Source organism: Catharus ustulatus, chromosome 21 (assembly GCF_009819885.2).
Source record: "Catharus ustulatus isolate bCatUst1 chromosome 21, bCatUst1.pri.v2, whole genome shotgun sequence".
NCBI lineage: Eukaryota > Metazoa > Chordata > Aves > Passeriformes > Turdidae > Catharus > Catharus ustulatus.
In genome coordinates, this window is record NC_046241.1 from 5,182,765 (window position 1) to 5,194,786 (window position 12,022).

The window sequence follows — 12,022 nt, forward strand, 5'->3', positions numbered from 1 at the left end:
GCATGATTCAAAAATGTTTGCCTTGGGGAAGTGCTCCCAGCCCACATCAGCCCCCAGCAGTCCCAGTTCATAACCTGCTGCTGTCCCTGCTCAGCTGCTGCACTCAGCTGTGATTCAGACAAGGAACAATTCTGTTGTCTTTACCTAAAGCAGTAAAATCATTGCTGAAGGCAAGAAAGTCAGCATCTCACCCTGCCCTGCACCTGCCTGAGTGAGGCTGAAAGAATGAGTGAGGCTGAAAGAATGAGCAGGACCATATGAGCACAGGTCTCTGTGAGTATCAAGGAGACATCCTAGACAAGGTGTGTGTGCAAGAGTCCATGGCAGTGCTGGACAAATCTCAAGACTGATGTGCCTGTGGCTGTAGATTCTTCCATGGGAAGATCTGTGAACTTTAAGATTTGGAGACTTCCAAAATCTTTGCAGATTTCTCTCAAAAGCAGAGCCAGGGCTATGAATGATCCTGCTGTGCTCCCTATACCCTCTTTGCAGGACATTTTCAGCTGACTGCGGCTGAGCTGCAAAGGCTCCATGAATTAAGTTTTACCTCCATCCAAAAGCACCTGCTCAGAGTGACCCATTACAGTAATTTACAGAAGATTTTGAATTCATCAGAGTAGCAGTGCTGCTGCCTTATTTTCTAGGACAGATGTCTCCAACTGCTCACTTCCATTAGTGCTGTATTTTGGGATGCATTAAAACACCTTTGCTGCTTAGCTGGTGATGAGCAGGTCCTCTTTCCAAAGCATAACCACAGGAGCATGAGCACTGCCCACAATTTCTTCATTTTCTACTTCACCATTTCTGTATCAGCAGAATGCAGACATGTGTCTTCTTCTGCCCCTTAAATCACATTACATTCCTTTTTCTTTCTCTTTGCCACAAAAGAACAAAGACATGTTCCCTCTCTGTTTTTTATTTAAGGGGCAGGAAGGGCTTGATGGAGAAAGAGGAAAACCTGGGCAGCAAGGCTTACCGGTAAGAGATGCTGCTTCATTTAAAGTACCCAATGCCCCAGGCATGGGAAATCAGGGAGGTGGGAAGGGCTGCAGTAGGAGTGTGTGAAATGAGAGCATTTCCATCAGCCAGGCTATGGAATGGGCATTTTGAGCCACATTTGAGACTAATAAATGGATGACAAAACAAGGAGCACTCGCAGTGCCTGCTCCCAAACCATCCTTTCTGAATGAGGGACTGGAAATCTTTGGAGATGGGTGGTGGGAGGTGACAGTGACACTGGAAGGGTCTGCTTGGAAATGATCCATTTGATGTGCTGCTGGTCCAGTGTGAGGTGAGAACATATTCTACTTGCAAGTTGTTTCCTCTCAAACTAGTGAAAAACTTTGTGAAAGACTAAATTAAATCCAAACTCAAGGGAAAGTACTTTTTATTCCCTTGTTATATACAGTAGCATCTGATCTTTATGTGGGACTACTGCAATGTGCAGCAGTACATTAAATGTAGTTCGTATTGGGAAATAAAGTTGAATCAATTCCCACTCTTTGTAAGGATGCTGGGAGGAACAACAGATTCTATTTTGGGATTAAAATGGCAGTGCTCTGTTATATGGCCCAGAAATGAGTAGTGCTGCTGCATTCCCCGGTGGATATAGTTTATCTGGGGGTTAGTAGCCCCTCAGATGATTCAGATGGAAGCAGGAACTTTTGATTGTCTTTAGTAAAGGTCCATTGGAAACGTGGCTCAAAAACAAGCTGAAAAAGAAGATCTCTGCAGGGAGAGCTTCCTTACCATTTATTTGATGTTAGTCCAGAAACTGCCACTGACACAAACACAAACCAAAAAACCCAACCTGGCTGGCCAGGAGAAAAGGCTGAGATGGATGTGGTGGGGAAGACACCAGCAAGAGAGCAGTGAGATGTGAAATGCCCTCTCTGCTTTACTCCACAGGCAGTTTCCTAACACCTGACCCCAGGTGAAACCAGGGCAAGGGCTGCAGTGTGCTAAAGGGAGGTGGTGCCAGCAGTCAGTGTGAGCTGCTCGTTCTGCACTCAGGCTCCTTCCTGCCCACCTCCAGCACTGCTCTCCAGGCACCATCTGGAATTTGGTGAATGATTTCCACAAATACAGGCACCACCAAGTGAGGGGCAGAGTTGCTTCTTCTCCAATTGACACCCTGTTAAATGCTCTCTGGAGACAGTTCCTTGCTCCCTTTTCCCCAGGGGCCTCTCTGAGTTTAGGCAGTTTCCCTGAATTGTTTCCATACAGTCAGCATTATTAGGGCACAAAAAAATGCTGTTCTTTGTACTTCATGCAAGATACTGCCAGAAGAGAATTTTAAGCAGATTTTTCTTGTTTATGTTTTGTAGGGGGATCCTGGATCACCAGGCAAGCCAGGAGCAAAGGGATCCAAAGGTGATGTGGTAGGTTTCAGCAGGGTGGATTTACAGTGTCCCAAGTTTAAAGAAAATCTCTAATTAAGAGGACTCTCCTGGTTTTGCCCAGCATGTGGAATTTTTACCTATGGTCTGTGCCTTGAAAGGCTGTGGAGATCCTTGTGGGAGGGCTGTAAACATCTGGGTGTCCAAGCCCAGTGGTCTGTTGGTTTGTGGAGCTGGAGAAGATCAGGACAGTTCCAGCTCCAGCACGATGGGTAACTCGTGGGCAGGTCTTTAGTCCCTGCTTGTTGTGTCTCTCCCATGCCCTGTTTGTGCTGTCTCCAGCCAGAGCTGCCTCATCCATCCCAAGGAGGGCTGAGCCAGGCAAGTCTCTCCCTTTCATTTGAACCAGAAACTTTTCTGGCTTGAAATCTTCTGGTTTTGGAGTCCATTGATCCATGGAGTTGTTTCTTGGAACAATCCCTCTAACTTCCTGTCCTTATTGAGCAAGAAAACTCAGCACAGCACACATGGGTCCTTCAGGGTTCACTGGGGCACTTCACACCTACTCCTACCTCACATCTGGCTGCAATGATAGCTTGCTAATTATTCTCACAGACCAGGGACTTTATTTGCTAAAACATAAGTATGTGACCTCAATACTCAGCAAATTCCTGCCTCGCTCTTGGCAGATGTCAGGGTTTTTAATCTGACCCTGCTGGGGGTAATGCCAGAAGATAGTTTTAGGTATTCTTGGCAAGAAGAGTGCAAGGTGATAAGATAAATTAATTCTGCCCATACATGGACAATCTGGAACTGCCTTTGAGTCTAATGAATAGCAGGGAAAGCACCCCCAGGAATATTTATTTTATGTAGCTGACCAGCCTGGTCCTCTGCAGATGGAGAAACAATGCACAGAAAATGAGTTCTTCAATGTAAAAGTGCTTTAGTACATGACCTCACTAAGAGAGCCCTAGTGAAGGTGGTGAGGCTGAGTTTTCCGTTCATTCTGCACAAATTAATCCTTTTTACAGCTAATAAACCTCAGGAGTATTTCTTTTCTGCCTTTATTCACAAAGCAGCATTGCAAGTTTCAGACAGTAGACACCCTTTTTCATTTCCATTAGCCTTCCAAAACAGAGTTGCTTCTCAAAGAGAAGCCACCCCTGAACACCCTCAGAGGACTCACAGGGTCCTGGGTTTGCTGTCAATGAACTGATGGAGGACTCAGGGTTTTAGCATCTTGTTCTAATGTTTGCCAGTGTACCAAGTCCTCCCTCGAGTTCATCCTGCTTTATTTGTCCTCATCTGCTCTGTATTAGGAAAAATGCAGGTCCTTGCCTTCTAGCTATTCATTCCTGCCCTAGAACTCTCAAGACATACGAAGAATCACTTGTAATAAAACCAAATAGCAGTTCATTCCCCAGCACTGCAGCAACTGACTTTATAAATCTCCCCTTTATAAAACTCTTTCCAGTCATTACCCAAAAGAACACCCTGAAGTCACGGTCCCAAGTGGAGCTGTGCTAGAACTGCTGCAATTTTAGATGTCTTTCTTTTTTTTACTTGCAGGGTCAAAAAGGAAAGCAAGGAGCACAGGGCAGTGCAGGGAGCAGAGGCACACCGGTAGGTGGAAATTCAGCTTTCTGCCCCAGGAAATGCTGTCTGGGAGCTCCTTCTCTAACACCTTTGTGATTTTAGGGCATCCTTGGGCTACCAGGTCCTCGAGGAGTGGTGGGAAGGCAGGGTCAGGAGGGTGCCCCTGGAGTGGATGGAGTGCCTGGGAAGGACGGCGTGCCTGGGATTCTGGTAAGCATCAACTGCAACCTTGTGGCATCAACAGCAAACACAACATTGGAGCTGGAAAACTGAAAGGTAGCACAGGACAGATTATGTGATCCAGCTATGGATATTCCAATTTTCATGTACCCAGAGTGGATCTTCTCCACATATCACTAGCACACAGAGGCAGCAGCTGCCTGTGCAGGACCAGGTCTGTAATAAAGTTGGGTTTGTAGCCTGGCGCTCACATGCACAGAACTCTGTCCACATCTGCAAACACACCCCTGCAAACCTATCCCCCTGTTGCTGAGGGCAGAATCCCAGCACTCCCCCGTCCCCCCAGCAGCTGTGCAGAAGGGGAAAGGGTTTTGTTTCATAACCTCTTGTGTGTTTCTTTTCCAGGGAGAGCAGGGTGACGATGGGGAAGAAGGTGTGACAGGGATGTCAGGCAAGAGAGGAAACCCCGGCGTGCCAGGACTCCCAGGGGCCCAGGGACCACCAGGATTCAAGGTGAGTTTCTGACTCTTTAAGATGCTGCTGTGAGTGATCCAGTCTGTGAGGCTGATGCCTCTGAGCTTCAACTCTCCAAGGTCTAATACAGTCTCAGTTCCTGCTGCCATCTTTCACTTAGCCAGAGGCTCTGCAGATCTTTCTTCACATCCATCCATCCATCCATCCATCCATCCATCCATCCATCCATCCATCCATCCATCCACCCATCTTGTACATTTTTCTGATTTTCTCAGCAGCTGAATGTCCCAGAGACCTTTCCTCCTTTACCAAAGGAGCTCAGGAGCCTGCAAACACACACACTCATGCTACAAACACTTGAGTCTTATCTTTACAAACCTAGCTAGAAAAAACCTGGAGAAGTTGCAGAGGAGCTGCTACAGCCCACCTGTAGGATGTCCAGAATGGACACTCCATGAGAGATTGAGGTGTTCCAGCTGCTCTGCAAGACCCGAACTGCTGGAGGGAAATTTGTGCTGCTGAGTTTTTAGCACATTTACTGGGTTAGAATGAGTGAGCCAGTATGGGCTTGGACATCACCCTGACTGGAAGCAGGGACAAGCTGCTTTCGTGACCTTGGGGTTTCTTCCCAGTCCTTGCCCTGATCCAGGCTCACCACAGGATCTAAACTGGACCCACAGCAATTCAGTCATTTGTAGAAAGACTCTGTAAATAGGAAGACTCCAGCTGGGTTTGGAGAGGCTCTGGGATCTGATTTAAATTAGGGCTCCATAGCACATGGTCCTTGATCTGTCACTTGCTGCCCTCCAGCTGCCTTGGGCAGTACAACAGGAGGTGGCTGACGCTGTCCTGGTCACACACACCCTGCCTCCAGGGGAATTTGCTGCCCCTTTTCCAGCTGTTCCACCATCCTAGGCTCTCCCTGCCTTTGCTCCTCTCTGCCAGCCTGCCCAGACTGAGTAACTGGGGCTTGTGCTGCTCCTGGGGCTTGTGCTGCTCCTGGGGCTTGGCAAGGGGAAGAGGGGAGCAAAGTGTGGTGCTGGGGGGCTGAAGGTCCTCTCTGGATTGAAGCTGTAGAGCTAACACAGGGGGAAATGCTGGCTTTGCAGCCTCTGCATTGAAGTCCTGCTCTTGGCATGTCTTCAGCATTTTCCATGAATTAATCATCAATTGCCAGCCTGCTGGGGGAAGAGATTGTGGGAAACTGCAGGGCAGGATGAAGAACGTAGGAAGTGCAAAGAGAACACATTTGATCCCCTTTCTCTCCCTACCCCATGCAGGTGGGACAGCTCTGCTGAGGCTCCTGCCCTGTGGGCAGCCCAGGGGGGACACAGCCATGCCCACCTGGGTGTCACCCTGTGCACCCTGCACAACCTGGGGCATCCCCTGATGGATCCACATTCCTCATCCCAACGAGCCATCTTCTCCAGCTTCCATCTATGGCTATTTCAGCTGACTGCTGTTATATTTAGCTCCTGTCCTTTGGAATTACTTGAATTCTGTTATTTTTAGGGTGAAAGAGGATTGCCTGGACAGACTGGCCAAACAGGGAAGCGAGGATCACCGGGAGGAACAGGCATTCCAGGGAGCCCTGGTGACCCAGGAGCCAAAGGACAGCCGGTTAGTGGGGATGGAGCAGATGAGAGCTGACCCCAGGCTCCTCCTGCAGGAGAGGGTGCGGATCCACAGCCTCGGACAGCAGGGTGATCCCTGGGAGGGGCTTTTCAGGGGAGCTCATTCCCAGCCTGAGAGGAATTGGGACTGAGATGAAACAAGGCACAGAATGAGCCCAAACCACCTCAACTAAAATACATTGGCTATTTTATATAAAACCTCATGCTAGCAGTGTTCATTTTGTCATTGATCATAGATCATTCTCACAAGTTATTTTGTCTCTGTGACACAAGTGACACTTTCCTTTGCCCCATATTGTCACTGCCTGATTTGCTGCAGGACTAGTGAGTGTGTCCCTTTGGCTGAGATGACTCCATGACATTTAAACCCTTCTGATTTCCCATGTGCTCTTGGCTGAAATTCCTCTAGAAAGAAGGCTTGGTTGAATCTTTTAATGCAGGAAAGACCTTAGTGCCCTGTTAGTAGCAATTTTCCTTTCCAGGACCCAAAAATCAATTTGTATTCTTGGAAAGTTTCTTACACTCCACCAAGTCCAACCAAGCCCTTCCTTGCCAAGCAGTTTCTCACTGTCATGGCCTTTTCCAAGGGAAAGATTCCTAACAGTGAGGGTGATGCTGGAACAACCGTCAATAAAGGGGGTGGAAGCCCCATCCCTTGTGTCATTCACAGCTGGGTGAACAAGCCACTGTACCACACCCCAAAAAGCACAGTCAGAACGGGTGAGACAGTCCTGCCAAAAGGCCAAACAATCTGTCTCTGATGTTCCTAACACTGGAGAAGAATCATCTGGTAAAGGTTTCTGACCCCTTTTTTTTTTTAAACATTGAATCATCTTGAATTTTGACATCTGAGAAGTCCAAAAATGCCAAAGGATGACCATCTCAAACATGGGGAAAGGAGGATGTTTACATAAGGACATGCTACCCGGGGTGGGTTTTTTATTCTCAGAGTACATGCTATGTGCTGATTCAAGCTTGATGGTTTTTCAACTATTTTATTATTATTTTTCTTACAAAATTGAGGAAAAATCCCTGCAGAGTTGAATAGGAAAAGAATTAGGAGATATGTGTGGTTTTCCTGGGCTTGAGTGGGAGGTTATGCTGTAGGAACATGCACTTTTTTAACAGCTTGAATGAGCACAGTTTAAAATTACAGTTTGAATTAGTACCTCGGTCCAGTTTGTATTAGAAATAAAAGAGGAGTTTGTTTTAAAGAACTTTGAGGCTGTTATTTTGCAGCGTGAAATTCCAAGATCAGTCTCAGAGTAGCTGCATCCTGCTCCTGCTGGGGATAGTGCAGGTTTGCCTCCCATTTTGGGGGCAGAAAGGTGGCATTGGTGAGCTCCAAGGGATGGAGTTTGTGTAGGGATGATCAAGGGATGATGTTTGTGTAGTTCTTCCTCCAGGTTTTTTTCATTCTTCCTTCTCATCAGTCCTGCTTAGACTGAGGGATACTCACAGATTTCTCTTTCTCTGGAGCTGCTGAACTCTTGGTGCATCTCTGAGTGACATCTCCAGCCACCAGTGTGAATTTACTGTTGTCCTTTGTTCTTGTGTTTGTCTTGGCTGTCTCGTGCAGGGCGATTTCGGCGAGTCAGGATTTCCAGGCATTGCAGGACTCTTTGGGCCAAAGGTGAGAGGCTGCTGGTCACCACTTGGGGTTTTAGTCTCACTTTACTGGGAACAGGTAATGCCACGCTTCTTGCATTGCTAGCAGCTCTGCAGAAACTATGGAAATTGAATTTTGATCCCAAGTTTCTTTAGTTTATGAATCTTCATTTGTTAAATTAGTTATTAAATTGTTAAATTAGCTTTGTGGGAGGAAAAAAGCTGTCTTGGAGATTCTGTGGCTGTTTTCCCCCTTCTGACATTTGTATTTCCAGCATCAACCATCAGCCTGCACCTGAGACACTGATGTGCATCCCTAACTCTGAGAGCCTTGACTGGAAATTCAGACTTATTTTATCAGCATATAATTTCCCTGGTGAACAGGAAACTGTTTATTTTCTGTCAAAAGTAAAAACCTTGCAAAACAGGAGTGGGAAATGAATTTACAACAAATTGGATCTTCCCAGTCCCATAGAGAAGAGGCAGCATCTCTGTCCTTAAAGCAGAGCTCTAAGCAAGGGCATGGACACAGGGTTTGGTTATTTAGAGAACCTCACATCTCATTTTTGCTCTCAGGGCCCCCCAGGAGACATTGGGTTCAAAGGCATTCAGGGACCCCGTGGGCCACCAGGTCTCATGGTGAGTGCTTTTCCAGTTTGTGTGTTTGGGAGGATTTTATTCCTTCTCCCCTGCTTCTGTGAGGAGCACAGTGCTCAAGGCCATGGCACCTCCTCATCCCCACAGCTGTAGGTGACCACATCTAAATGGGGCTTGGAGACAGCCAGGCTGCACAGAGCCCAGGCTACACTGCAATCCTGCTATTTATGGAATTCCTGAGGTTTAACAAGGCTCATGACAGCCATACTGTGAGGACTTGTCTCTTTGGACTTGCAGTTTGAAATGTGTTTTTTATTCCAGCTACAGCAAACACCACCACCAAGCTGCTGAAAAGCAGCAAAGTTTCAGTGTCTTCACTGAGTCTGCCCTAGTGAAAATCACTGTCAGGTCCCACCTGGTGGTTCACACATCTTTTCTTTTCTAGGGAAAAGAAGGAATTATTGGTCCACTTGGCATTCAGGGTCCCACAGGAAGCCCTGTAAGTATCCACACTTCTTTCCTGCCTGTAATTTTTAGAAGAGTTTAAGTGTGTGAGATCCAAGATGTTTGAGGCCAGCACAAGTAACCCCCAAATCCTGCTGTAATCAGGAAAACAAAATGGGTTTTAATATCAGCAGCTTTAGAAAAGTGCAGGCTTAGTCTCTGGCTGCACAGACAGTTGCTGGGAGATTATTAGCTGAGAAGTGAGGGGCAGCAATATATAAGTGCAAGGTTTTCAATAGACTGGAAGACAAGAATGTTATTGCAGATTTTTGAAAACCAGATTTTCCGAAGAACTTGGCCTGGGGGTGGAAACACGGGGTTTTTTTTGTTTTTTTAATGTAATAAACTGGGAACCACTTGGTTTTGGGATATGTTGAAAATCCCTGCCCTAAAATGTCAAAGGCCCTGAACACAGATGAAAAATCAGATCAGTGCTTTGTGAAAACACAAGCATGGCACCACTCAGAGCTTGGTCCAGAGGCTGCTACTGGCAGAGATAAAAACCAGTAAGATGAGCTCAGATATTGCCAAAACAGCCAGTAATGGCATTTTTTTGCTTTGGGATGGGGAGGCCAATGTGACAACCTGAGCTGCTGAGTTAGAGATGCACTTGAGTCCTTGCAGAGCTCCTGGGGGGCAGCAGCCAGCAGGGCAGCTCGAGAATGGTCAGTGCCAGCCACCTCAGTGACAGCCACCTCAGTGACAGCCACCTCAGTGACAGCCACCTCCTGTGCTTTGCAGGGGCCCAAGGGAGACAAAGGCAGCCGTGGGGAGATGGTAAGTGCTGGTCCCACCCCAGGTGCCCCAGATCCTGACTTGGAGCAATCCAGAGTTCCCAATCAGCTCTGGGCTCTGCTGTGACCTCGGGGTGCTCAGGCTCCCGTGAGGGCAGGACTGGGTGCAGGTGGGTGCACACATCCACACCACTCTGCTGGTAAAATTCCCATTTCCTTGGCCCAGCAATGCTGTCCACAGCTGTGGTGTCTCCAGGACAGCACCAGCCCTGGCACAGGCACCTTGGGAACAGCACATGGGTGTGCAGGGAGATTTTGGGTCAGTAATGAGCATTTTCTGACAGCTTCTGTGCTTTCTTTTCCTCCCTGCAGGGTCTTCAAGGTCCAAGGGTGAGTATCTGACTTTTCCTGACTGATATCTTATATTTAAATAACACTTTTAGCAAGTGGGTACAAGGTGGGTAATTGCACACATGGACCTGGGGATGTGGCATTAGTGACAGCTGAGGAGCTGAAAGGGCTGGGAACAAGGGATGCAGCAGGAATAGACCAGGTGTAGGCAGATGTACCCAGAGCAGGGACAAAATGGGGCAACCCCCTGTTTAGAAAGTCTTTTGAAAGTTTTGAGGGACAGGCTGCTGTGAAAAATCCAGCTGAGAACAGATTCCTGCTGGTAAAAACCATGAGAAATGGAAATAAGAACTGGAGATATTTCACTAACTGATGCCACTCTGTCTTTAGGGTCCTCCAGGCCCACGAGGACACCCTGGCCCTCCGGTATGTATCTGTGGGAAGAGTTCATGATTGAAACAAGCTGAAATGATTGCCATGATACTCTCCAGAGGGACTGCTCCCTCACTGGAAATTATGGCTTAGCCCCATTCCTCATATGCAAAACCATGTGTGTGAATGGACCAGTGTTTCTGTGCTTTAGTCCAAACCATCCCCAGGAGTTTTATAGAGACAGCATTGTTGCCTCTCTCACTTCTCTGCACAGAGGGGATTTCAAAAGGCCATGGCTGAGTGTCTGTGCAGCAGTGACTGACCAGCTTTCTGACTGATTCCCCTTTTTTCCTCTGATTTCCAGGGACCTCCAGGAGTTGCAGCCTCATTTGTAAGTCCCTATTCTCTGTGTGTTTGTTAATGATGACAGCAAGTCCTGCAGAGCCAAGTGCTGCTGGACACACTCAGGTCCAGCTCTGTTAACAGAGCAATGCTTGAGCTGCAGCCTTAGATTGAGAATTGTTTTCTTGCATGTTCAACTTCTAATAGTCTCAGTTTCCATCTTTTTCACACCACACCAGCAGCAAGATGGCTTTGGGACAGCTTTCCAGACACTGATCGACTCCAACGCCGCGCTCAAGAGAGAGGTACGAAGGAATTTTTAAACTCCCTGGTCTTTGCTTGAGCTGGAGACTGGGACTGGTCTCATCAGTGCTTTCTGTGTGCAGAAAGTTTATACAAAGCCCTGATTTGTCACTGTTCTGGTGGGATATCTGGAACTGATGCAGGCAAAGGTCCAGTTAAAGGATGTAGTTCTGCTGTGTCACTGATGTGTGAAGGTTCAGACCTCCTCACTTTGCCATTGTGACTTTGCCAGCATTTCAGCAATGTCTGTTTGAGACAACACAAGGCCTGTGGTTCGGTGGCCCCAAGCCAGCACAGCCTGTCTTTGACCACTGATTTTTTTCTCAAAATGATTCAGAAACCCTTGTGGTTACAGCACCCAGTGCCCCCAAGGCACTCCTGACTTGCCTTCTCTCTCCAGGGTTACCAACATCCAGACCTTCTCATGCTGGACCACGGAGGGGAGATCTTCAAGACTCTACACTACCTCAGCAACCTCATTCAGAGCATCAAGAGACCCCTGGGAACCAAGGAGAACCCTGCACGGATCTGCCGGGACCTGATGAACTGTGAACAGAAGATGACCGATGGTAGGAAGCCCCAAATGTGCCAGGGCTGCATCCTCCATGGGCTGTTTCACATGGCCCCTTCCCTGGGACACAAGGAAACCAAAACTCTCCTTTTGTCATTCACAGAAAAGGTTAGGTGTCCTTGTTAATGCCCAAATCCTCCATTTCCTCAGGTACCTACTGGATTGACCCAAACCTTGGCTGTTCCTCTGACACCATCCAGGTCATCTGTAACTTCACCAACGGTGGCCAGACGTGTCTCAGCCCTGTCACTGTCTCCAAGGTAGGCACAGCTCAGCCCCAGAGAGAGCAGCATTTCCCACACTGCGATTGCCAAATATTTACACAGCCTGTGTTGTCCCAGGACAGGGGACAGTGACCACAAGGACACAGCACAGAGGCTGGGCAGCATTGGTGCAACACTCAGAACTGCTCTCAGG

The 12,022-nt window shown here is 47.7% G+C and overlaps 1 protein-coding gene across 2 annotated transcripts in view; it reads left to right on the top strand.

The window, feature by feature from the left end:
• COL27A1 (collagen type XXVII alpha 1 chain) overlaps window positions 1-12,022 on the top strand; it is a 141,394-nt gene that overhangs the window by 126,979 nt on the left and 2,393 nt on the right. Inside the window, exons 45-60 of one of the 2 annotated variants that reach the window (XM_033077501.2) lie at window positions 925-978; window positions 2,328-2,381; window positions 3,909-3,962; window positions 4,038-4,145; window positions 4,521-4,628; window positions 6,102-6,209; window positions 7,803-7,856; window positions 8,408-8,470; window positions 8,874-8,927; window positions 9,674-9,709; window positions 10,039-10,056; window positions 10,408-10,443; window positions 10,754-10,780; window positions 10,971-11,036; window positions 11,435-11,603; window positions 11,756-11,865. In XM_033077501.2, the coding sequence (XP_032933392.1) occupies window positions 925-978; window positions 2,328-2,381; window positions 3,909-3,962; window positions 4,038-4,145; window positions 4,521-4,628; window positions 6,102-6,209; window positions 7,803-7,856; window positions 8,408-8,470; window positions 8,874-8,927; window positions 9,674-9,709; window positions 10,039-10,056; window positions 10,408-10,443; window positions 10,754-10,780; window positions 10,971-11,036; window positions 11,435-11,603; window positions 11,756-11,865 (1,119 nt within the window). Of the gene's footprint in view, window positions 1-924; window positions 979-2,327; window positions 2,382-3,908; window positions 3,963-4,037; window positions 4,146-4,520; window positions 4,629-6,101; window positions 6,265-7,802; window positions 7,858-8,407; window positions 8,471-8,873; window positions 8,928-9,673; window positions 9,710-10,038; window positions 10,057-10,407; window positions 10,444-10,753; window positions 10,781-10,970; window positions 11,037-11,434; window positions 11,604-11,755; window positions 11,866-12,022 lie in introns of those variants that run through there. The other variant, XM_033077502.1, reaches the window with a different exon arrangement.